Consider the following 26,403-nt stretch of genomic DNA (forward strand, 5'->3'; position numbering starts at 1 on the left):
GTTTCTCTGACCATTACATTTTTAATTAGCTTGTGTTGGAAAGTTTGGGACAAGGGTGGAGCTAAATAAACACCATGGTGTGACCAAATCATTAGGGTGCATTAGAGTTTTAGATAGAAGAGGTGTTAGAGTGCAAGTGGACATTTTGGCCAAATGGTGGCGCTAGAGAATAAATGCTGCTGGGTCACCATCCCAACAGGAGCTATTTGGGGAGCGCCTAATGGTAAGAAGAAGAAGGGGATAGGAGTAAAGCTTAGACAATGAACTGAAAAAGTGTGGCTCAATTAATACATTTAAAAGAATGTATAAATCTAAAATAATAGATAAGTATAGAACATTATAAACCTAGTATATTTACTAATCATATTATTAGTACATAATTATTATGATAAAGTAATATAATAACTATATAATAATCATATAACATTCTTCTCACGTGCGACTCTGGATTCTGTGTGATCAAATCTGTCTTCTCCTGTGTATCTTTCTGTTTTATTTTGTTTCCTTTTGTTTTTTTTGTGTTTGTTTTTTTTGTTTTGTTTTGTTTTCATGTTTTTTTTCCTCTCTCTCTTCTGTTTGTTTCTCTGTCTGTTTTATGTATGTTTAAATTGTCAACATGTAAAGTTCTGTGTTGCAAAGAAAGATAATGTGAACGACAATAACAGAATGGAGCATGTGGGTGGCCTTAAGGAGGAAAATATGAAAACAAGATGTTGAGTAAGAGAGGAGGGATTTTGGGAAACAGAAACACGGTATTACTTGATAAACAACATGTGGTCGTTCCAAATTCTGGGATGAGAGGAGAAATGCTGTAAGTCATTATCAGACTCCAGCTCACCCCCCCCCCCCCCCCCCCATAGCCCTCACTCCCTATACTTGCATCACTTTGGTTGCCTTTTTGCTAGTTTATTTATGCAGAGTATGTTGGTCAGTAGTTAAGATCACATATTTATGTAGATCACAAATGTATGTGATCTGCTTGACCACAAATGCTGTTATTCAGTAGGTATTGGGTTCACACACACACACTCTCTCTCTCTCTCACACACACACACACACACACACACACACACACACACACACACACACACACACACACACACACACACACACACACACACACACACACACACACACACACACACACACACACACACACACACTTTGATGATGATGACTATAATTTCTAATAATATACTGAAACTGAAACGTTTGTGGCTTGAGTGCTTTGACGGGGAGGGTTACTCTCATCTACGTCATGATGTGGGTATAGGAATAGGAGGATAGGTGAATGAGGGGGAGGGTGAATGGATGGAGGGGGTGAGGGGAGGTGAGAGAGAGAGAGAGAGAGAGAGAGAGAGAGATATAGATGAGACGAGAGCCTGAGGTCCAAGGCAAGCTGCATCAATACAAACTCTTGTCTGCGTTCAGCCAGTACTTTAGTTTTCAGAGCTGAAGCCTCGGCGTACGGACGTGTGGAGTCACTCTCACAGTCGGGAGGACTAAACTATACACAGAGAGAAGCAGATCGTGCACGGACCGACGGAACGGAACACGATGGGGATGAGCCATCTGTAACGGTCGGAGAGTAGCGTAGTAGTACAGTTACAGTAGGTGAAGGTCATCGGTTGTGTGCATGCGTGGTGGTATGACTGATATGTGGGGAAATATTGCAGCAGCAGCAGCCTCCTCTCTTCTTGCAAGGCTGTATCCGAAATAATAACAATACCCCGAAAGGCGTTCCAGTCAACGGTAACCGCGTCTGTCCCCGCGGTGGAGAGGTGAATGCCTGCAGTGTGTGCAGCTCCTGGTGCAACGGTTTGAGCAGCAGAGGAACAAGACGGGAAGGGAAGGGAGAGAAAGTTGAACTGAAGCGTTGGCGCAGAGAGTAAAGCAGCAAACATGCGGCTGATTCAGACAAAGTCCTTTTCACCGAGAGCCCTGCTAATCCTTCTGTTTGCAAGCTGGTCCAATAGCTGTAAGTAAACAACCAATAGTATGCTTGGTAGTTTAGCTAGCTTGCTAATAAATAAATACCCATTTTCACAGTAAAAGGAGTGATAATCTGAGCTATACGTTGCTTCATGTCGTTAATGGTCGCAAACGGTAGATGTTATATTTCACATTAGATTTTTTTTGCGGAGTAAAGTTTGCGCGATTGGTTTTTCCACTCCTCGCTCAGGTAGCCTATATTTTCCCGGAACAGGTGATCGATCTCTGATTTGTTAGATATTGCTTTGTTTTCAGTTTCATTGTCTCCGGAAGAAGCGAACCAGTTTCTGAGCAGACACAGAAGAGCTTATCAAGTTTTCGAGGAGACGAAGCAAGGCCACTTGGAGAGGGAATGTGTGGAGGAAAGGTGTAGCAAAGAGGAGGCGAGGGAGGTGTTCGAAAACGACCCTGAAACGGTGAGCAAAAAGTTGGGTTGAGAAGCTTCTTGTTCAGCAAAAAATAATGCCTTTGTTTTATTGACTTGACAAGTTAATCACAAAGATAAAGGCTCGGTAGGCTGCAGGCTTATTGTTTACCGACATCATCACAACACGTCCTTATTAAGCATATTGATGGCTATAGTCTGATGATTCAGTGCACCACCAGTAACTGTCTGCTGATAGCCTGATGATACTGACGAAATGAACACGTACATTCTGTGTAATAGAGAGACCAGACTGAGTCAGTGATGGGCATCTACAGTTGAGACCTGGCCTATTTGTATTTACAGTAATAAGATAGATGATGGGTACTAACTACTGACTGGTGATGAAAACCCCAACATGAAGTTGTGAAAGTCTACTGGAGTGATGATGGAACACCATTCTGACAAAAGCAAGCTATCTAATTTAGTGTTTTGACAATGACAACACTTTGGTCTTCAGTTGATATGATGTAGCATTGTGTAATTTATAGCCTTAAGATTTAGACTCTCATTATGTATTTTTTTTTTTAATCGATTTTGACATTTTCAGTATGAGAAAATGGCCTGTGGTGTGTTGGACTGGCACCGCTGGCTGAGCCCATCATGGCTGCAACTCTGAACATGTACAAATGCGAAATATAAAGGTGCACTCACTGCACTGCTTTGCTTACCCTCTTGCCCCAAATGTCAGCGAGGCTGTCGGCGTGCTTGTGCCATGTATTAGTTCGTGTTTCCAATAAAGAGGTGTTTTAATCCCGTTTGTAGCCGAACGCCATTTTTTCTCCACGCTCGTTTTTACTTCCTGTTATGTTGAGTTTAATAACGGTTATCGCCAGATGCGCACGCGCCCCCTCACTACCGCCATCTATGGCCATTGGGGACTTCTGACAGAAATCGGCCACAAACGGGATTAAAACACGTATTTATTGAAAACTGCGGACTAATACATTGCACAAGCACGCCGGCAGCCTCTCTAACATTTGGGGCAAGAGGGTAAGCACCTTTTATATTTAGCATTTGTACATGTTCAGAGTTTCAGGGGCTCAGCGGTGTCTGTCCAACACCACAGGGGGAAGTGGACTTAGACTTAGATTGAAAATGTCAAAATCGATCAAATAAAATTCTCCCTACAGTAGACCCAGACCATGTCAGGAAAATGCCCCCCACAACATAACAGAGCCACCAGAGGCCTACCTCTGTATGTAGAGGTCAAGCATTCAGAGACTGGTGAATGATGAGTTGATGACTCATCTGACCACATCACCTTTTTTCTAAAATGTGCCCTCTTCATAGGGTTTACTATGAAGAAGGCACACCCTACTATAAGAGATTGTGCAAATCTGAGATTGAGATAGATTAATAAAAAACTTGTCTATGTTGAGGCCGGGATGGATTGTTAATTCAATTCAAGAGAATCTGACCCTCTACAATATGTAGTTGTCGACAAAGCTGCTGCTTCTGCATTGACATTCTCAGCCACCCAAGGAAGTTAGTAGAATATGCATTTTTCTACCACAATTTCAGATCCTATTTTAATTTACTGATGTATTTCCCATAATCGACTTGAAATACAGAAATACAGATACACTTTAGTCAGTTAATTGTACAATTGAGGTAATCGCTGTGCTCAGTATTTCATACACAGAGACACAATGTTAATTGCTTAATTGTATCATATAGACAGTACATATCACATACAAATCTAAGATATGACTTTATTTTCAACATACATGTTGGGAGGAAACAAGGTCTTATGCACACCTGATCGGCTCAGAGACGGGTGTGTAGGCAGGGCTCAAAAGTATTACAGAAATGCACAGAAATTACATGATGACATGCACACTGTCTGTACCTGAACACTTTTATTTAAGCAACGTTTCGGTCAAAAACCTTCTTCAGGCATCTGAACACTTTTATTTAAGCAACGTTTCGGTCAAAAACCTTCTTCAGGCATCTCAAGAAGGTCTTTGACTGAAACGTTGCTTAAATAAAGTGTTCATATTACAAGTGCAGACATGTCATTATGTACTTTTTGTGCATTTCTTTTAACATACATACATACACCCCTTGTGAGGTAATAGAGTATATGCGCATGCATAAAGTGAGTGGCAAATCGAGTGGAAAAGTGAGTGAAAAAGTGAGTTTAACATTGTTTTGCAATCAGATTTTCTGTGTGGATGTATGGGCTGTCAAGGCCAGAAAGTCAGCCAGAAAGTAGTTTGTTTTGCCACTCAGTAGGCATTCCCGCATAACTTCCGGGTGTGATGATGCCATGCACATACCCTCTATTCGTTACTGTTTATGGAGGGTATCCTGAATTCCTGTTGCCAGATAGGTTTTGCACATGTACTTTGTCTTAGTTGGTGCATTACACACTGTAGCAACAATATAGAAGCATTTGATTTACTCAAATACAAAGATAAGCAAAAAGGTGGAGAATGTGTTTTTGTTTTTGTGGTAAGCACTAATCTGTTACTGTGCACACATTCTATGACGTGCACAAACAAACAAAGCGTTTTGTGTAACACCTGTGAGGTCATTTAGATTAGCTATTTTCAGGTCTGCCTTGTGAATGAGCAGATCAGCCTTTCTACCCATGTGAATACTTAAGCCTATCAAATCCATTACGTCAACGAAGCTTGCAAACAGGCACTATAAATATCTTAAATGTGTCAGAAGAAAACACGCTATCATGACGTGAAATGTTGGTTAAAGGATGATTAAAGATTAATCGGCTGGGAATGCAGACATAAGCCTCAGAAAGAGAGAGAAAGAGCTATGTGTGGGGTGGTGGCTGTTCTGAAATACTGCAGCACTGCAACTACACCACTTTTACATCTCAATGCATCATCTTGCAAAGTTGTCAAATCTATAGGAGTCTTGCAAAGTTGCAAATCTAGGATTGAGATAAATGAGGTTCTTGTCTATGTTGAGGGATGGATTGTTGTTATAATTCAATTAATTAACAATTCCAACGGGAGCCGGTGAGCTGAGTTGAATTGAATGGGAGAGAATCTGACCCAGACTAGCCTGAGATTATGGGGGTGTGGCTCCGCTCGGCTTGGAGGAAAAGTTGATGTGGAGCGAGAGGCTTGGCTTTCTATAAGAGAGAACTGCTCTGTGTGTGTGCGTGCGTGCGTGCGCGCACACGTGTGTGTGTGTGTGCGACTGTGCGTGATGTATGTTCATCATAGGTATGAGAATATGACCATCATTATGATTAATAGGATTTCCCAGGTTCCTCTGGTCTCTCCACAAGTGCTATCTCATTCATTGATGCATTATTCATGCTGAACGTGCCGGTCTCTGACTCGGCACTTTCCTCTGCTGCAGGTTTTTGGCTCTGCAGAGTCAGTGGGCGGGTGAGGGGGGGCTTAGTGCTCAGTTATCGATCATCCTCCATACTTTATGAAGTTTCTGGTAATTTCCAGAGGGGTCAGACAGCTAGCTTAGCATCCATTGTCAACCTCGCGTGTGGGAATCAACTTAAGCAACATTCCTATGTAAATTTGATAAGACGTCTATACTTGAGCTGAGCACTTCTACCTGTACTCTGTAGCTAGTGTATGCACAGTATACAGTATACAGTATACAGCCTCAACCTGCTGCAGCAGGAGGTCTCCGGAGAGCACGGCCGTTCCAGAATCAATCAGTCCAGTTTATACCTGTCCTACTACTATATCCATGAGGCAGGATGGATGCCGAGGCCCATGCATGCACTATGGTGGAATGCGGAGCATTCTCAGAAAGCCTCTGGCAACTGGCCAACACTTACTATAGAGAGAAGCACAAGCGTCATCATGATCACTAATTGGTCCCTAACCCACCACAATCCAGACATGATGCACAACCATACCAGAAATGTGCACATTTGACCAAAATTAAGACCTCACGTCTGAGACGAATGTGGTTCGAAAACTCTTTACACGCTATTCTAAATGATAGATGGCTCTGCTGACTCACTGCTTATATCTAATGTATCCTGGAAATTGGTGGGCGTTGTTACCTTGCTTTCTCTGTTCTGTAATTTAGTCTGCTTTGTGTGAGTAAAACAAAACCATAGTCTTACATTATAGCTTGTAGATTATAACAATTATAATCTTCTTATATATAGTTTTTTGTCTTGTTTAGTTTTTTTTAAATCTCAAAATACTTCTCTCTCTGTCTTTCCGCATGCAGGACTACTTCTATCCCAAGTATTTAGGTAAGTTCATTCATTTCATAATTATGAGATCAATCAACCATTCAAACTTCTCTTTTCATGATGATGGAATGAGTAATTGTCTCTCTCTGTGTTTGTTCTTGCCCAGCCTGTGTGGAGAAGTTTGGAGATTCAGAGAAGAAGAGGCAGGACCTGGTGACGTGTGTCCACAGTGAGTTTGACATGACAACGTCCTTTAAGCATGTGTACCATGACAACGTCCTTTAAGCATGTGTACCATGACAATGTCCTTTAAACATGTGTACCATGACAATGTCCTTTAAACATTGTGTACCATGACAATGTCCTTTAAACATGTGTACCATGACAACGTCCTTGTCACTTTGACCATGTGTACCATGAGCAGATCTGGACACCTCACTTCCTCCTCTTTCTGCTTCTCATTCCTCCTTCATAAACTTTCCTTTTTCTTTAGTCCTTCTCTCTCTCTTTGCCCTCCTTTCCTCATTGGGCCTGCCTCTGTAGTGTATTAATAGATGCTGAGAGTAGCATTCAGTTGTAGTGTGGGGCTGGGCTGCACGCACTGCAGTATCTCTGCATCACAGTCGGACTGTTGTACACTTTTACTCACAAGGGAAAGGAAACCTTTCAATATGGGGTGTGAAAGGAAAGGAAAGGAAAATAAAAAAATAGCGTGACAATGCATTCTCTGGCATCTAATCTAATCGTGACGTGACTTTGAAGAGCATTGCAGCACTTGGCTATACCGGCCAACCGGCATTGATGGCACGTGTGCCGGTGAGGGAGACACACCCCCTGGTTTTTCTTTTTCCTCGTCACGCACTCCCCCTCACGCCGTGACTGCAGCAGCGTTTCTATGAGCCAGCTCATAGAAGATGAGCTGGCTCATATAGAAGAGCTGACGTGAGAGAGCCCGGCCTGACGTGAGTGGAGCCAAGAGGCAGCGTAGTGCTGCATCAGGCTTCACCCAGCTTCACTCTGATTGGCCGAGGAACCTGGAGCGTTGCTAGGACTCTGATTGTCTCTTTCTCTCCTCCACTCTGCAGCTCTTTCCTCTTTCCCTGTGTGTTAGTCAAGTATATATTTACACATGCCAGACGATGGCTAAATATGGACTAAATACTAAATAGGCATTATTAACTAGAATTTGCTTAATTTGCTCATTTATTGCATGAATTATTGTCCATGTTTTCCCACAACAATGCACATTTTGTACTTGCATTTACACATTGATAATAGATGGATGCAATGATGTGTCATGACTCATGAATGGTAGTTACTAGATCTGTCTATAAGACTATTTAAATATATGTAGGTTCACGTTGCAGCCGAAGGTCGCATTTACTATGAAAACCCTTAGATCTCGATATATGGATATATGTCAGAACCTGTTCTGACATTCCATATGTTGATCCTGACCCATCCATCCTTCCTCTTCGATGTCTCTCTTTTGACTGATACCTGTCCATTCAAACTCTAGACTCAAGCCCCAAAGTTATTGGTGCAGCCACGCCCAGCAGCCGGCGAAAACGAGTTCTCAACTGGCCCCGAAAATTAAGGTCCGGCCCTCATCAAACCCTGTACACTCAAGAGAATGTCGCCGCTACCACCCTTAGATCTCCATATATGGAGCTGACCTGTTCTGACATTCCATTATGTTGATCTGACCTCATCAAACCCTGTACACTCAAGACACGCTCCATATATGGCCAGTACAGAATTCATTCCATGTTGATCTGACCCCCCCCCATGCCAAAGCGCAGCGCTCGCCCAGCAGTCTGCCGTCAACGAGGTGGATGCGTGCAAAGGGCGAGGTCGCTTCTCGCCCTTAGGCGTCTTACTGGTACTAGCAAGTTATCGAATTAAAAAGCTAGAATAACCTTTGGTTATTGAGAAGTGAATGTCATTTTGTATAATTGTTTTTGGTGACTTTATTTATAATCCCACAAGGGATAGGTCTTGAAGGACAAGGCATGAAAATAACATTTAATTAATTATAGAGTGATACTATCATACAAAATATGGAAATTATCACACAGTGATGTTATCATACAAAATATGGAAATGACTAAGATATTATAAATTATTTGAGCCTTAGAGACAACCCTCATTGCTTCATGTCTTTCTCCTCTGCTTCCCATGTTTTCAGGCACTGCTGTTGTTTGGGCTTTCTCCTCTAAACCTAGCATGCCCACACTTGTCCAGCCTTGTTGGCAGCAGCTATGTAGAGTTGCTTTGATTGATGATATCGGGGTCTGGGGACCTTCCTTGTACAGTAAAGAACTCTGCATGCGCTTACTACACGGGATGACTGGAGGGAAAGGAATGGATAAAAGTGAAAATATTATTTATATTAATTCTGAGACATTTAGGCCCCCAGTTTAATTCCTGTGAGCAAGAGTACAGGTTTGCTGCGTCAGTCAGTCTGAAGTTAGACCATCTCTGTCTCCGAAGCTTAGCCAGCAGCAGCGCTATTTATAATGAGTCTCCGATGCACAGCTCATGTGATGTCCTTCCTGTATTATCTATCTATTGTATGTATCACCATATCACTATACTGACTCTCAATGTATGTATCCGGTATTCCTAAACTTAATTTTCAAGGAAAAATGGCATCTCTCTCACTCTTGTCTGTTCTTCTGTTTGTCTCTCTCTCTCTCTCTCTCTCTCTCTCTCTCTCTCTCTCTCTCTCTCTCTCTCTCTCTCTCTCTCACTCTTGTCTGTTCTTCTGTTTGTCTCTCTCTCTCTCTCTCTCTCTCTCTCTCTCTCTCTCTCTCTCAGATATCCCAGATCAGTGCTCTCCTTCTCCCTGTAATCCCAGAGGAACAGTGCGCTGCGAGGACAAGAAGGGAGACTTCTCTTGTCACTGTTTCACAGGCTGGATCGGCGACAGCTGTGAGAAAGGTAGAATCATGTCCGTTGAAGCATTCCTCTTGAAGCATACGTTTGCAAGAGAGATAGAGTTGCCTATAATACACACAGGGGAGGATTTACTCTGATTTTAATTAGTTTGCAAGCTTGCAAGCATTATGGAAAGGTGAGAGAGAGGATACAATGGAGAAGTAGAGGTCGGTATGGAGGTGGAGATTCTGCTGTGTCACTCTGTTTCGTGACTAGCGTATCTCTCGCTTTAGTGAGTACATCCTCCGGTCATCGTGGTGACCTTGGTCCTGTCAGCCAATGCCTGACCACCTTACTGTGATTCAATCCCCTGCCCTCTCTCTCACCACCACTTTCCCTCTTCTGGTTTTGATCAGATTCATTAACATGTTTCTATTAGATTTTAGTTTTCTGATGTATTTATGGAATGTTTTGGACATTCATCCAACCTTCATCTGGCATCTGATGCCTGATGAAGGTCAGATGACTGAAACATTGTAAGTCTTTTAATGGTAAATGTTCCTAAGCACCTCCTGTCGGAGAAAGTAGGTGTTCAAAACACATCTATTATATTCACAACATCTGTCTGTCTGTCACTCTCCTGGGCAGAACTCTGTCTGTCTGTCACTCTCCTGGGCAGAACTCTGTCTGTCTGTCACTCTCCTGGGCAGAACTCTGTCTGTCTGTCACTCTCCTGGGCAGAACTCTGTCTGTCTGTGACTCTCCTGGGCAGAACTCTGTCTGTCTGTCACTCTCCTGGGCAGAACTCTGTCTGTCTGTCACTCTCCTGGGCAGAACTCTGTCTGTCTGTGACTCTCCTGGGCAGAACTCTGTCTGTCTGTCACTCTCCTGGGCAGAACTCTGTCTGTCTGTCACTCTCCTGGGCAGAACTCTGTCTGTCTGTCACTCTCCTGGGCAGAACTCTGTCTGTCTGTCACTCTCCTGGGCAGAACTCTGTCTGTCTGTCACTCTCCTGGGCAGAACTCTGTCTGTCTGTCACTCTCCTGGGCAGAACTCTGTCTGTCTGTCACTCTCCTGGGCAGAACTCTGTCTGTCTGTCACTCTCCTGGGCAGAACTCTGTCTGTCTGTCACTCTCCTGGGCAGAACTCTGTCTGTCTGTGACTCTCCTGGGCAGAACTCTGTCTTTCTGTCACTCTCCTGGGCAGAACTCTGTCTGTCTGTGACTCTCCTGGGCAGAACTCGGGCATCGTCTGACTTAAAACTAATTGACTTAAAACTCGTCGTGTGTGTGCCAGTGATGACCCGGGGGCGTGCAGTGCTAAAGCCCATCACACACCGTCTGCGACCGCCGCGCGTCAAAACAGCCTTCTCCATTATTTTCAATGAACCTATCGCACACCGGCGGCGTCCGGCGTGCGCTGGCGCCTCGCCTGGCGCGCCGATAGAACCAGTTCTATTTTCCAGGCGGCGCCGCAACGCGGACGGAGCCGGTGTGTGTTGGGCTTTCGTTGGACAGACCAGTGCTTGTCGAGAATCGAAAAACCTTGCGTGTCTGTATCTGTCCGTCTGTGGGACTATAGACTAGAGGTCAGGACACACCGAATCACGTGCTTGTGGGGATAGAGTCTAAGTCTAGAAGGGTCCACTGTATCCAAGACTGGTTTCCATACCTTGGTGAACCCTTCCATGTTATCGCGGATGAGATATAATGGAGAATTTTGAATTGTTTTTGTCTATCATTATTGCTACTCAAAATAGTAAGTGTATTTCCTATAATTGTATTGTCTTCTTATCTGACATTCCAAATCAATCTGCCAGTGCCACTGTCTTCGAATATGATCAGTGGAGTGGTTTTACATCAAAGCGTTCATACAAATAGGAGATGTTTGACACAGGTTGTGTAAGAATATTTTCTAGGAAGGATGTCCTAGGGGGCGGGCTTGCATGTTCTTTGTTATCCTCAATTTTCTGTCCTCACTTGTTTTTATCCTCAATTCCGTGCTTAACCAATCAAATCATCACTATGGAGTACACACGCATACACAAAGTTGAGGTTAGGAGGGGCTAGCGCCCCTCAACAATGGACATGGGGTGGGGCATGCATTCACTGAGTAGGCCTGTGCCCGTTTATAAATCATCCATTGAATGTAATATCAGATGTTATTAGTACTGTGGTAAAGAGTACTCAACAAGTACTGCATTACTGGGTGGGTCATGCATTCCCAACTTGTATCATTCCCAACTTGTATCATTCCCCCGAGTAGGGCACTGGTTCAGTAATAAAGTCAATAACCTTTGATATCTAGTCTTCCGCTAACACAGATGAGATTAGTAGAACATCAGCAGCAAGCTGTCCTGGGTGTGCTGTTATATCGGGTCAGTATGGATTAGTATGTGTGGGAACTCTGGTACCAGAGTCCAGAGCGGGAAGTCACATGTTCCCTTTATGGAGGTCAAAGCCATTCGCTTTGGGGTTGCATCATCCTGGCTATAAAAGGAATAACTTGGAAGGGTAATAAAGAGATTTAGGGATGAGAGATCAATTCGTAAGTTGGCATAATATAAAATGTGTTGCACTCAGGGGAAGAAAATAAAAGAAAGTAACACAGTCCTGTGCCATGTGCCACCATTCCACACGTTTCCACAGTGACTCATCCTGCCACCTAACCGTGAGAGGAAATCATAACGGAGTCAGTCTGACTGGCTCGGAGACATAAGGGCTCTTTTCCACTGGACAACCGCACTCTTCCTGAACACACAACTCTTACACTCAGCTGTAGCCAACGTACACTCGTACAGTATGTCAATTCAGAAAAGGGGGCACTTAACAAAACATGAATTCAAAGGATGTTTTGGTTTGAGCTTTTCATCAAACTGCATCAAAACTGACAAGTATTTAACTCTGTAAATGTAATGTGTTCGTGTAAAGGCTTTTTAATGCAATGTAATGTTTTAAATGTGGTATGAATAAACCTGTTGAATTATGGGCTGCAGCCTGAGCTCATGTTGTTTTGATTTGAACTCATGGTTACTATGTTATATTTCAGATTTAAATGAGTGCAGTACGAAGAACGGTGGATGCGACCACGTCTGTAACAACACCATGGGCAGTTACCGGTGTTCCTGTCACCACGGCTACACGCTGATGGAACGGCACACATGCCAAGGTAGGCAGCAAGATGTGCTCATGAATGGCGCACATTTTGTTTAGGAGGATATACTGAACATGTCGGCTCCACCTGGAAAAAAAATCACACCGTGTGAAGTGAGTGGTGCAACTCCGTGTGGGGGTTCCCGGGGGGGAGGGAAGAGTTCCAGACCCACAGGAACGCACCCAGGGTGCCGGCCCGGTTCCGGCGAGCCGCCCCGCTTCCGAAACGGTAGAGAAATGACAGAGTTACCATGTGGGGGTCCCCAGGGGTGGGGGGGGGGTTACCAAACCCCCAGGAACGCACCCAGGGTGCCGGCCCGGTTCCAGCTACCCACACACACAGCTCTGTAAGGGAGTGGTTGCACCACTCAAAAAACAAAACACCCACCTTTGGAAAAACATGATTGCCATTGCCCTGCGGAACCATTGCCCACCACTCCTGCATGAAGTGTAAAAGGAAAGGAAAGGAACTATGTTTACCCAGGGTAACTGGACTAAGCTCAAGAACTTGTTTACAGCCAGGCCCTGCTCATAGAACATTTCATGGTAGAGGTTCAATGCCTTGTCCAAGGGCACTTCAGCGGTGGTAATTTTAACGTGCCGGTCCGGGGATACGAACTAGCGACCTTCCGATATCAAGACCGCTCCGCAAACCGTTCGGCCACCGCTGCCTGTCTGGTGCAACGCACAGGTCCTGGGCCTGGTGAGGGCAGGACTCTGGTGCAACGCACAGGTCCTGGGCCTGGTGAGGGCAGGACTCTGGTGCAACGCACAGGTCCTGGGCCTGGTGAGGGCAGGACTCTGGTGCAACGCACAGGTCCTGGGCCTAGTGAGAGCAGGAGTGGACCTGCTGAGACTGAACTGGGGAGACCTGAAAATGTTGGTGTTTTGTATGTTTCAGATGTGAATGAGTGTCGGGACCCAAGGATGTGCGGCACTGCACACTGTGTGAACACAGAGGGGAGCTACGACTGCTTGTGTGAGACCGGCTTTGTCTACGATAATGAAACCAAGAGCTGTGTTGGTAAATACACACACACACACACACACACACACACACACAATGTACACGCGCGCACAGTCGCACACAGTTTCATAAGAGGTGACTGATGGACAGCTTTAGTCACAGCTGGGGCTGATGCAGCTGTTGTTTGGTGTCAGGAGAGGAATTCCAGAGAGACATCTGTAGACATGATCTGGAACTAGGTAACAGGTCAACCTCTATAGCCCTGTCTTAATGTCCGTAAACAACTTACAGTACTCTAATATTGACACAAATACTTAGTGGTTGTATTGATATCTGTGAATAAACAACCCCACGGATAATACTTATGTTCTTGTATGTTACATTCCTGTCGTCCGAAGATATTTATTCAGACAGTTAAGATCAGACAAGTGAAACATAAAATGCAGTCAGTCAGTATTCACAAAACAAAACAGCTGACAGTGAAGATAATAGATTACTGTGTGAGTCAGTGGTAAGTACAGCAAATCCTCCTTTTTGATTTACAGACTAAACATGTGCTCTGGTTTAAAAACATCACGATCACTATCTTGCACCACAACTCAGAGCACAAACCTTCAAGTGGCTCCGACTCTCCAAACCACGCAATTATGTTATAATATACGGACACAGGATGCAATCCTGGTTCTTTCATTTGACAAACAAGTTCATTCCTGTTCTTTTTCTTTCCAAGAGAAGGGAAGAGTGTTCAAAGTACAAAGTAGTCACTTTCATAAGCTATGAAATGGCTTGTCAGTAACAGGGCCAACTATATACATTTCTGAGACAAAAAGCAATTTTCTTGTATTTGATAACGTTCACATTGTGTAGCTTTCCCAGTGGCATAAATAACTTGAGGGACATGAACAATGATTCATCTCTGTAGTGGAAACTAGGCTATTCATAACCTCACTCTCCCAAGAATTAACATTTATTTCAGCCAGTCTAAATCTTTGCCTTTTATGGTTGTATGGAGAAGGGAACAAGATAGCACCCTGCTAACGTCAAACACCAGCAAAAAGTCAAGTGCTGTGTTTGCATTCCGTGATCTGCTGCATGGTGGGAAATGGCTGCTAATGTTCTTTTTTTGCATACTTGGCGGTGCAACATGTGTTGAGATTATTATTATTTTCTTTACAGTTCATGTCTTTGGGTTTGCTCCCTTGCAGAGATAATCTAATGGGTATATTCTTTCTATGTCTCTCTCTCTCTCTCTCTCTCTCTCTCTCTCTCTCTCTCTCTCTCTCTGACCTCTTGAAACTTCTCATACTCTCTTCCCACAACGCCCCCCCCCAACCGTCAGATGTGGATGAGTGTGAGGAGGGGGTGTGTGCAGAGGAGTGCATGAACACACATGGGAGTTTCCGTTGTTTTTGCGATGGCCGCCAGGGGAGGAAGTTGAGCCAGGATCTCAGGAGCTGTAAGGTGAAATGCATTCTCTATAGGAAATAATACCCCCAATCTTCTCTATATAGCTCAAATTCCCATCCATATGAACCACTTGAGCCATATTTTTAAGTGGTGCAACCACTTCTACATCCAGCATGCAATGTCCGTGTACCTGTGTACCTGTTTGTGATGTACCTGTGTGAGCACGAGTGGTGTGCGCATGCGTGAAATTGGAACGAGAGAAGTATGTGACATGGCTGCCACCTGCTGGACGCAAACGATACAGAGAAGAAATTGGAACGATACAGAGAAGAAATTGGAATGATACAAATTGGAACGATACAGAGAACCAATAGACGGGAGTTGCACCACTTGGTTCACACTGGTGTGATTTTTATTATATCTTTGGCTATTCCAAAAACAGCCATGCTACGAGCTCACAACGCATCACAAGCTTGTAGAGCTGCTATCTTCAAAAAAACGTTAGAAACACTGGAAATGTTTGAATAATTTAGACATTTTTTTAAACGCCAGGATGAAACTGGTTAACTATAAGCTTAATGTACGACGTAATATCACTCTGGCCCTGATTACGTTTCAACTTTCAATAGGGGAATGAAATGTTAACCACATCGTATGGGCGACGAGGTTAGGTGTGCATGACTCTGATGAAGACCGCAAGGTCGAAACGTTAGTCGTTTGTATACTCAGCACCTAAATAAAAGGCTCTAAATGTCCGTGCTGCTCCAGTCTCTTCTCCTTAAGTTAACCACATATCCTTTCTGTTCTCTAATGTCTCCCTCCAGCCTATAAGCCCATGTATGACCCAGTCGCTGAAGAAGAACCCCCGGTCTCTCTACCTGGGCCGTATGTTCAGTGCTGTGCCAGTGATACGGTTACGCTTTCGGAGGAGGGTTCAGACCGGGTAAGAACTACTGTACTCAAGGTCAATGCTGTTGAAGTCTTTGCTTATGTTTAACATATCTTAACAAGTGCCTCTGGTCCACACACTGTCTTACAAACAAACTGAACAGTCCCTTAACCCATTTTGACCTGAGATCAGATTAAAAAAAAAAAAATCTACATCCTGACAAAAGCTATGTTTCTATGTCAGTCGTTCTTTGATTAAAAAAAAATAGCAGACCTACAAGCTCGTGATCTGCTATTTTTCAATAGCTAAAGCATAACATAATGCTAACACCAAAAGGGATTCCCGCCCAAAATGGGTTTTAAACATTATAATCCTAGCCTGACATGGGAAGGGAAGTGATTATATAAATGATTACGTGATTGATACCCACAATTCCAAAATACATTTTTAGAAGGAAGGAGAAAGGAATGCTTTTGCAAACATGACCCCCTTAGGTTATAAGCTAAAGATTTAAGATAAAAACATATTTGGTTACAAAAAAATAATTTCCTGTTTTTATCTTTCTTGCATATTAAATTCTCATTCGCTCGTACCTCTGCTGTCTCTTTTATGATGAATTCCTGTTCTGTTCTTTGACTATATAGAAGTGTCTATTTGTACGTCTCTAAATGTTTTGATGAATTGAACAAGGTGGACCCTCTTGTAAACAAGTGTAATGCTTAATTGGGTCGTCCACTCACAGTTAACAGTCTTTGTATTGAGTTTGTGCTTGAAATGTACTGTAATTCTGCAAACTGTTAATGAATAAATCAATCAAAATCAATCTCTTCTCTGTCTAGGTTCTCAGCAGAGTTTGACTTCCGCACCTACGACCCAGAGGGGGTGATCTTCTTCGCGGGGGGACACCTCAACAGCTCTTGGATTGTGCTCGCCATGCACCACGGAAAGCTGGAGCTGCAGTTGAAGTATGGTGCGGTGAGCAGGGTGACCAGTAGTGGCCCCGTTGTCAACGATGGACAGTGGAGAAAGGTGAGATTGTTTGCAATAGTTAATAAAACTAATCGATTTAATTCAATTCTAAAAAGAGAAACATTGATTTGTGGGGGAAATATCATTCGTATCATTCAATAGTAAAGAAATCACACCTGTGTGAACCGAGTGGTGCAATTCCCCTCTCTCTCTCTCTCTCTCTCTCAGCACTACCCCTTTCTGTTTCTGGCACCCCCTACTGGTATTAATAAATGCACGCACGCAGCATTACCCCACACGGACATTGCTGGCCATTGCTGGTTTCACGCATGCGCACACCACTCGTGCTCATGACGGATACATGATACACACGGACATTACTGGTTGTAGGAGTGGTTGCACCACTCAAAAATTGCTGATCTACAAGCTTATAACGTGATCTGTTGTCAGCTTGTATCAGCTATTTTTTGCCATTGTTTGCTATTTTTGTACGACACTATACGTTTTTCTTTTTAATTAAAAAAAGTAATCGATGGAATAATCACTAAGAAGATAATTGGTATAATTGCAGCACTAGTTTATAGAGTACCGCACGTTGCTGGGCTTCAGGCATCACTATTCTGCTATAAGTACTGTATTTGCTATATATGGAACAATAGCCCCATAAATAGCACTGTATTTACAAAAGACTTAGGGCTCCATTTTCGTCACCGCTAAACCCCTTATCGCTAAACTTCTTTGCCTTTTTTTTACTATTTTGAAAAACTTTTTTGAATAGCTCAACTAGCCAATCTACATTGACACGTTGTGAGCTTGTAGACTGGCCAACTATTCAAAAATGTTTTAGCAAAATAGTAAAAAAAAAGGCAAAGAAGTTTAGGGATAAGGGGTTTAGCGGTGACGACAATGGAGCCCTTAATCTTCACAACACAGTAGAACCTGATTGAAAAATAATAATAATGAATTGCATTTTTATAGCGCTTTTCCAAGTGCTCAAAGCGCTTTACAATGGTTCATTCATTCATACAGTACATTGGGAGGTGAAGCGGCGAACAGTCGACGCCAGCGTCCTCACTTCCCACATTCACACACCAACGGTGGTGAGCTCACACCAACCAACACATTGGAGGCAGTGTAGGGTTCAGTGTCTTGCCCAAGTGGAAGGGAGGAGCCGGGATTCGACCCAGGGATCATTGGACGACCTGCTCTACCTCCTGAGCCACAGCCGCCCTGCAAAAATGTATTCAGATATTCTGATTTGATTTCTCCCCAGATCTCCGTGGAGGAGCAGGGCCGGAGCTTAGTGATTAAGATCGACAGGGAGGCTGTGATGAAGATCGCAGTGAACGGAGACCTGTTCACGCTGAAGAAAGGAATCCATGAGCTCAACCTGACGGTGGGAGGAGTTCCCTTCAAGGAGGACGGCCTCGTCAATCAGGTTTGTGTCTTTTTTTACCGATCATTGCTTCGTTCTGTTGAACGAACGCCCGTATGTTTGCTTATGTGTTCCTGGGTGTTTAACCCATTCTGGGCGGGAACCCCTTTTGGTGTCTTAAGCATTGTGTTATACTTTAGCTATTGAAAAATAGCAGATCTACAAGCTCATAGCGCGGCACTTGGTGCCGCGCTATGAGCTTGTAGGTCTGCTATTCTTTTTAAATCGTGAAAATGTGGCGCAAATCTTTGAATATATTCTTTCAGAGTGAACGTTTTTAACTCAAATCTTTGAATATATTCTTTCAGAGTGAACGTTTTTAACTCAAATCTTTGAATATATTCTTTCAGAGTGAATGTTTTTAACTCAAATCTTTGAATATATTCTTTCAGAGTGAACGTTTTTAACTAAAATCTTTGAATATATTCTTTCAGAGTGAACGTTTTTAACTCAAATCTTTGAATATATTCTTGATATGAAAAGGTTTGAGAACGACTGACATACAGAAAACTGTCAGGATTTAGAAGGCATTATTTTGTCATTATTATTACCGGTAGTCTTTTCTCAGGTCTAAATGTGGTTAATCAGCATTGTGACAGCATTTCCGGACTATAAGCCGCACCTGAATATAAGCCGCACCAGCCAAATTTAGGGAAAATCCCATATACAAGCCGCACCGGACTATAAGCCGCACCGGACTATAAGCCGCAGATACGTTAGCTCAGAGCCTGAGATGGCTCTGCGTTAGCTGTAAAAATCCATAGATTAGCCACACCGTTGTATAAGCCGCAGGGTTCAAATCATGGGTAAAAAGCCGCGGCTTATAGTCCGGAAATTACGGTAGTCTTTTCTCAGGTCTAAATGTGGTTAATCAGCATTGTGACATGTTGTGTAACGTGTGGTGCAGGTGAACCCGCGTCTGGACGGCTGTATGAGAGACTGGCGCTGGTTGACCGGCGAAGACACCTCCATCCAGGAGACCATCAGCTACAACGACAACATGCAGTGTTACAGCACTGAGGACCCTGGAGCCTACTATCCTGGCACAGGCTTCGCGCTCTTCAACATCACTTACGGTGTGTGTGTGGGTGTGTGTGACGTGTGTGGAGGTAGTAAATATTTAGGGGTATTGCATAACAGTATTGTTGCTGTTGGTTTTTTAAATGTTTTAACACACAATTTTTGTAAACCATTCTTTTCACCCAGTGTCAATTATCTAATGTAATCCTGGGTGCTACACTCCCTCTGCCAACCTGGGGGGAGAGCAACGACTGACCTCATGCTTCCTTCAATGCATGAGGAGTCCAAGCCGCTTCTTTTCACCTGACAGGGGGGAATTTCCCCGTTTGGACGTAGCGCGTGGAAGGAACAAATTATTCCAACCAGTTCCTTTCCTTAGATACCAGGAATACTGCATGTTTTTGTGAGGGTACCTACCCTAGGGGACACGGGGAGAACATGTGAGGGTACCTACCCTAGGGGACACGGGGAGAACATGTGAGGGTACCTACCCTAGGGGACACGGGGAGAACATGTGAGGGTACCACTACCTACCCTAGGGGACACAGGGAGAACATGTGAGGGTAGCCTTCTCATCTCTTCTCATGTCCTTCTCCCTCACCTCCCGTCACAGAGTCCCAGAACCTGAGTGTCCAGCTCACCCTGCGTCCGACCTCTGCCATAGGAGTCCTCTTTGCCCTCGTCCACCAGGACACCGTCCCGTTCTCCATCTCTCTGGCTGACTACCATCCTGGTGTTGACGAGTGGAGAGACGTGAGTACAGTAGTTATTATTATGAGTGTCTGGATTGGTGCAAGCATAGACCCCCCTCCCCCCCAGCTAACCCATTCTGACCTGAGATCAGATTCTAAAAATGTCTTCTACATCCTGACAGTTTTCCATTTATTTTTATTTTATATATATGTTTATTGGTAATATGTTTCAACAATTTAGTACAGTTTGAACATACCTTTTTTTTTTCTCCCTCACCCCATCCCTCCCCCCAGTTATCGTCATCATCAAAACAATATAAAAAATAACAATAATTTAGTACAGACATACAAAAACAAACATACATACAGACATATGATATAAACAGTAGGATACAAAAATAATCAGTTTTCCATTCTGACCTGAGATCAGATTCTAAACATGTCTTCTACATCCTGACAGTTTTCTGAAAAAGCTATGTTTCTATGTCAGTCGTTCTTCGATTTTTCAAAAATAGCAGACCTACAAGCTCGTAGCGCGCCACTCGATGGCGCGCTATGACCTTGTAGATCTGCTATTTTATGTTATGCTAAAGCATAACATAACGCTAACACCAATTGGGGTTCCCGCCCAAAATGGGCTAATCAAACCCTGGGTGCATACATGCATGAATGAATGGTACAATGAGTTGATCAATGCCTGAATGTAAGTACTGTGCTCACCAGTAGACTTATTGATGTTTGTTTGTTTGTTTGTTTGTCTGTCTGAACTTTGATCGCTGTGTTTTTCCAGTTTGTTCTGGTGTCGGTGGGCGACGTCATCGTAGCCAGCGCTCCGGCCCTGCTGTGTGACGGAGAGAGTCATGAGATCCAGGTCACGGTCACAGCCAACCAGACACTGCTGTTTGTGGATGGCCAGTTGGGACGCAGCGAAGACAACCAGGAACCTGTGGACCTCCAGCTGCCATCCAGCACCTTTATAGGAGGGCTCCCAGGTGACCACAGATATTAATTATATTAATTATAAGAGGCCTCCCAGGTGACCACAGATATTAATTATATTAATTATAAGAGGCCTCCCAGGTGACCACAGATATCAATTATATTAATTATAAGAGGCCTCCCAGGTGACCACAGATATTAATTATATTAATTATAAGAGGCCTCCCAGGTGACCACAGATATTAATTATATTAATTATTAGGCCTCCCAGGTGACCACAGATATTAATTATATTAATTATGAATTATAGGAGGGCTCCCAGGTGACCACAGATATTATTAATTATAGGAGGCCTCCCAGGTGACCACAGATATTAATTATATTAATTATTAATTATAGGAGGCCTCCCAGGTGACCACAGATATGAATTGACCTGATGTATACATTTCTGTCCACAGTATACATTGTTGTTTAACAACAACGTAGGCCTATTACATATAATTTTTGGGGTCCTTGACATGAAAACATGACACAGAAAACTGTCAGGATGACATTTTTAGAATCTGATCTCAGGTCAACTGAGGGTACCCAGCTAAATGATTCATAGTTACAGTAGGAAACAAGTGGACCCTGAGAGGTTTGGGGTAATCTGTGGTAATGCGTACTGATGTACCTGACCTGTGTTATGTTGTGTTTCCTTCAGATGTTCCCCTGGTCTCCACCCTGGTGTCGGCGTCCTACAGCGGCTGCATGCAGGTCAGTGTGAGTGGACAGCCTGTGGACCTGGACCGGGCCGCACACAAACACAACGACATCCGCTCACACTCCTGCCCTCTGTTGGACTCTCGCCAGCACTGAGCCCCGTCTGTCAGTCTGACCAACATGGATGCATAAACAGTTCCTTGAGGCAATGTAGACTTTGGAAATTATTGCACAAATAAATGAGGCTGGAGGGGAAATATGGTGAGTACTAGATTAGAACGGAAAAACAAAACCAGACCCAGACTTGTCCTGGTCCAGTTGCACCCGCTGTGATGCTGTGACTACAGCGCCACCTAGTGGTATTTGTGGGGGATTTTTCACAGATGAGTATGGTGACCCAGCAGCCGCAACGTTTCCTCCACCTTGTGAGAATAAATGCTGCGCAACGTTGACGCAACATTGCCTCAAAAACTGTCCGTGTATACAGTATCATATAGCCTTTTTAAGCCCACACAGTTCCACAGGGCCTTCTTCAGGTCAACGTCAAATAGTCAGCCTGATAAGACTGGCATCCTGTGCACAATTTGCAGATCTGATTGAATATTTCCAGGCGATAACGTAGTAGTTGCCAGCCCTCGTCTGGCAGGTAGAGCTGATGCCATAATGCTTGCGTCCAGTCAGTCCACTTAAAGGGCCGTGTTCACCGAGCTCTGACAAGAAGTGACAACCTTGAATCAATTATTGTCGACCACAATCGTTAAGGTCTGTGGTCACCTTAAGACAACATGGGACCAGATCTATAATCCAAGCTCAGCTCTCTCTCTCTCTACACAGAGAATATTTATGAATATGTATCTAGATCTCCACTAGTGTTTAGAGCATAATGACTTAATGTGCCTAATTTATACTTCAGCATACTCATGCGACAAAGTATGAATTAGTAGACTTTAAGAGGTTGACAAGACCAAAGGTCTTTACACGCGAATAAACAAATAAGGGTATTTTTGCATCAGAACTATTCTTTTAGTTGAGACCTCAGTCATACAGGTTGATGCCTTTTATATGTGGATGTACACAAAAGTTAAAAAAAATAATATATATAGGCTTTTGGTGTGTAGAGACCTTTGGACCAACCGTGTCAGTATTTGGCACAACGCAGCGTTCTGTAGGAAACCTTGCACATTGTTGCAGATAGAAATGGACCGTGACGTGAAGCCATGTTCCTGTTTTCTGTCTCTTGGCCGTTACACTCCAAGTCTATCTGCAACCTTAAAAATGAACCACGTGCCTACTATAAGAACAACTAACACACCCTATCCATAGCTCCTTCTACTCACAGGCCCCTCCTCTCCCTCTGAAACAGTGAAAATGCCAGTACCAAGAACACGTATAAAAGCAGTCAGAGGTTGAAACTCAAGCACAGGGTGGGCCACTCGCCCTCCAGCGGAGAGAGGGAGGTGGTCCACTCTCCCTAGGAAGCACTGCACCGTCCGCACCACGCAAGCTACTGAGAGTAAAAAGTGTGCGCTGTAATATAACTGAATATGTAAATAATGTGACTGTACAATGCTTTTTAGAGGACAGAATGCAAACCTTTTCACTCGTGAAGGTAACCAAACCTACACAACCATTTCCGGGGCTGGTTTCCAAACAACACATAACCAACAGGGCAGAGAAGGAAATCTTCATAGAAGATCCTTCTCGTTATTTATCCTGGAAGTCTTTACCACAGTTCCTCACACCTTCTTCTCCTCCTGCCTCATAAAAATGATGCTTCTTCAGGGAAAGACCCTGAGCAAACCTTGAGACGCTCCTTGGAAGGCGCTCGGAAAAGGTTGCGCGTTTTTCCAGGGATCGCAGAAATCCGTTTGAGATGTCTTAGATTAGTTTCCATAAGGTGCTGAGGAACTCTGACCCCACGGAGTTAAAAATAGAGAATGTCTGCGGAGCGGTATGATTATGATTGAGAATGCAAAAAGGGCTCCAGTGTTGTTTTTGTTCTTTGTTGTCTTCCTTGTTTTCATCATTAGTGCTCTGATGAACGAATGCCCGAATGTAGAGCTTGACATGGTATTGTTATTTTTTTTATCATATGTTGTTGTATATTGTTTTTTTATTTTTCACTTTTAACTGCCAGTATGTCTACTATTGCTGAGAGAAGTCTGCCTTTTTTATTTTTAACTTCCCTCACAAATCCTATTTGAACACAAAAATAAATGCGGTTGTATGAAGAAAATTATATGGAGTAAAAACTGTATTTTAAAAACAATGACCTGGTTTTGAAGTTTTTTTTTTTAAGCTGCATGATGACTCACCATGTTGGTATTCCTTGAAAGCTTTCTTCTGCTAATCCAGCCCCATGTACGTACAGTGTGTTATGAGGCTGACTGTGCAGATACAAGCACAGCCAGCCTAATGCCTTACAGCAGGGGGTGGGCAACTGGGGCCACCGTCACTTAATGCGACCTGCATGTTAATATCAGAATAATTCCAAACCATGACTAGTATTAAATGACTAGTAGGCCTACTTGATGACTAGTATTAAAATGTTATTGTCTTTTTGTGTAATGTAGTTATGCTAACAGTTCATAAAGTTAACATAACTATAACTAAATGCATTTGAAATTCAATAAAAAGGTTACTTTTCAGGATTCCAATTAAAAAATTGCAAAAATGTATTCAGGTTTTCAATTAAAATATAGCAAAGATGTGGTGAAGAGGTGACGCGTTTTGAGCTTGTAGATCGGCTATTTTTGCTACGAGAGTAATATGCACTGTGGCCCCTCTGGAGTGAGTGTGGAAATACAAACTCCTTTGGGTGCTTTCAGCAGCACAGTGCTGCAAACCGAACCGTCTCATGTTGCTTCACTGCACAGATTATAAATGATAGTATTACGTTTGTTGTGTGGAAAGCTGTCATTAAGGCAATCCATTTTAGACTTGCATCAACAATTATACAGGCACTTAACCACTTGTACTTTGTAGTTTGTCATACATATAATAACCAATCTAGAAGCTCAATGTGACGTGTTGTGAGCTTGTTGATTAGCTATTTCACTTCAAGAAATCACACTTGTGTGAAGTGAGGGGCAACCTCACTCATTTCCGGAAGCCAGATGTGAAGAAAGCCCTTTTTTAATTGTTCATACGTTAGTTGCTACACAGACGACACATGAGAAGGATAATAATCAAACGGATCATTACAGAAGCAGCTCTATAGAGGGTATGCACGTGACATCATCGTACCTGGAAGTTATGCAGGAACGCCCACTGAGTGGCAAAAAAACCTACTTTCTGGCCTTGACAGCCCATTCATCCATTCATCGTCTGATTGCATTATTAAACTATGTTAAACTCACCAACATTGCAGCTGTACGAAAAGCTTGAATTATCCTCTTTCTATCTGCAAAGTTTTTGTTTCATGAAAATCCACCATAGAAACGTTATGAGCTAATTTCTGTCAAGAAATGCCCTGCATTTGATTAAGTGTCAGAGTTTGGAAGTGCTTGTTTTCGATAACACAACATTTCGCTGCCTCCTGCATTATGTGACATTTAGAAACACTCCATGCTGCTCAATGTTTTGCCACTCAGTCTATATGAGGGGGGCGTGTCCTGATGGTAAAATCATGCATGTGCATACTCTCTACTCTAGGCTACACTCAAATATATGTAATATACAGTACGAGCTTTTCCAGTAAGAGTGTGAAAGCCAGGTTGTGGCCCGACAGAATAATTCTACATATTCGATTATAATGTATATAAGAACACTAAACATCTATAAGTTAGTGTTGATTTCCCTTCAGACAAAAAAAAAAACCAAAGCATTACATCAGTATAGTGTTGAAGATGACCCCTTTTCTACCGCTTGGTTCCCAATGGGAACCGGTTCAGTTATTTTCCACCGCATGGTTCCCAATGGGAACCGGTTCAGTTCATTTCCACCGCATGGTTCCCAATGGGAACCGGTTCAGTTCATTTCCACCGCATGGTTCCGAATGGGAACCGGTTCAGTTCTTTTCCACCGCATGGTTCCCAATGGGAACCGGTTCAGTTCTTTTTGGTTCTTAGTCCATGAGCCAGAGCTCCAAAATTGTAACGTTAATTATGAATTGAGTGGGAAAAACTATACCTATATTAAATTGTTTATAGGATCACTATAATTAAATTAATATATGATAAACCTTCCACACTAGTAGCTTTTTCATAATTTCTATTTTTTGCATATTTTCCCATATAATGCCTAATTTTCATATTTAAATTTGTAATACAATAAATCATTGTCTTCATGTAAGTAATCAACTGGGGAAGTTTCATGGTGATAACTATCTAATATAGCTATAGTTTTGCCCACTCAATTCATGATTAACATTCCAATGTTGGAGCTAGCTGGCTCATGGACTAAGAACCAAAAATAACTGAACCGGTTCCCATTGGGAACCAACCGGTGGAAAAGGGGTCTGTATGCTAGCTAGTCTACCGGGCTGTCTGTCTATGAAGTGTCTTGTGCTACATTCTCATTCAGCGCAGGCACATCTTCGTGCACAGCCGAGGACAGAGGAAGCTGACGCCCGACGTCATTCCGGCTTTTTTGACAGCTGGTGGATGGAAAAGAAGCTCCACCTCCGCGGCTGACTGACGCAGAGGAGAGCGTTTCCGGGAATCTGTCCGTCGTGTCAGTCAGCCGCGGAGGTGGAGCTTCTTTTCCATCCACCAGCTGTCTAAAAAGCCGGAATGACGTCGGGCGTCAGCTTCCTCTGTCTGCGGCTGTGCGCGAAGGTGTGCCCCCGGC

General features: G+C 43.4%; 1 protein-coding gene across 1 annotated transcript; it reads left to right on the forward strand.

The window, feature by feature from the left end:
• The first annotated feature begins 1,360 nt into the window (after positions 1–1,360).
• Positions 1,361–23,881, forward strand: gas6 (growth arrest-specific 6). The gene is made up of 15 exons (XM_083759803.1): positions 1,361–1,978; positions 2,248–2,408; positions 6,596–6,620; positions 6,727–6,789; positions 9,381–9,503; positions 12,489–12,608; positions 13,494–13,616; positions 14,899–15,020; positions 15,791–15,909; positions 16,695–16,884; positions 18,098–18,262; positions 19,167–19,335; positions 19,893–20,032; positions 20,762–20,963; positions 21,614–23,881. The coding sequence occupies exons 1-15, from the start codon at positions 1,903–1,905 to the stop codon at positions 21,766–21,768; spliced, it is 1,953 nt and encodes a 650-aa protein (XP_083615929.1). The 5' UTR covers positions 1,361–1,902; the 3' UTR covers positions 21,769–23,881.
• The last annotated feature ends 2,522 nt before the right edge of the window (positions 23,882–26,403 follow it).

The sequence above is a fragment of the Protomyctophum parallelum genome (assembly GCF_964188405.1).
Source record: "Protomyctophum parallelum genome assembly, chromosome: 2".
Taxonomy (NCBI): domain Eukaryota; kingdom Metazoa; phylum Chordata; class Actinopteri; order Myctophiformes; family Myctophidae; genus Protomyctophum; species Protomyctophum parallelum.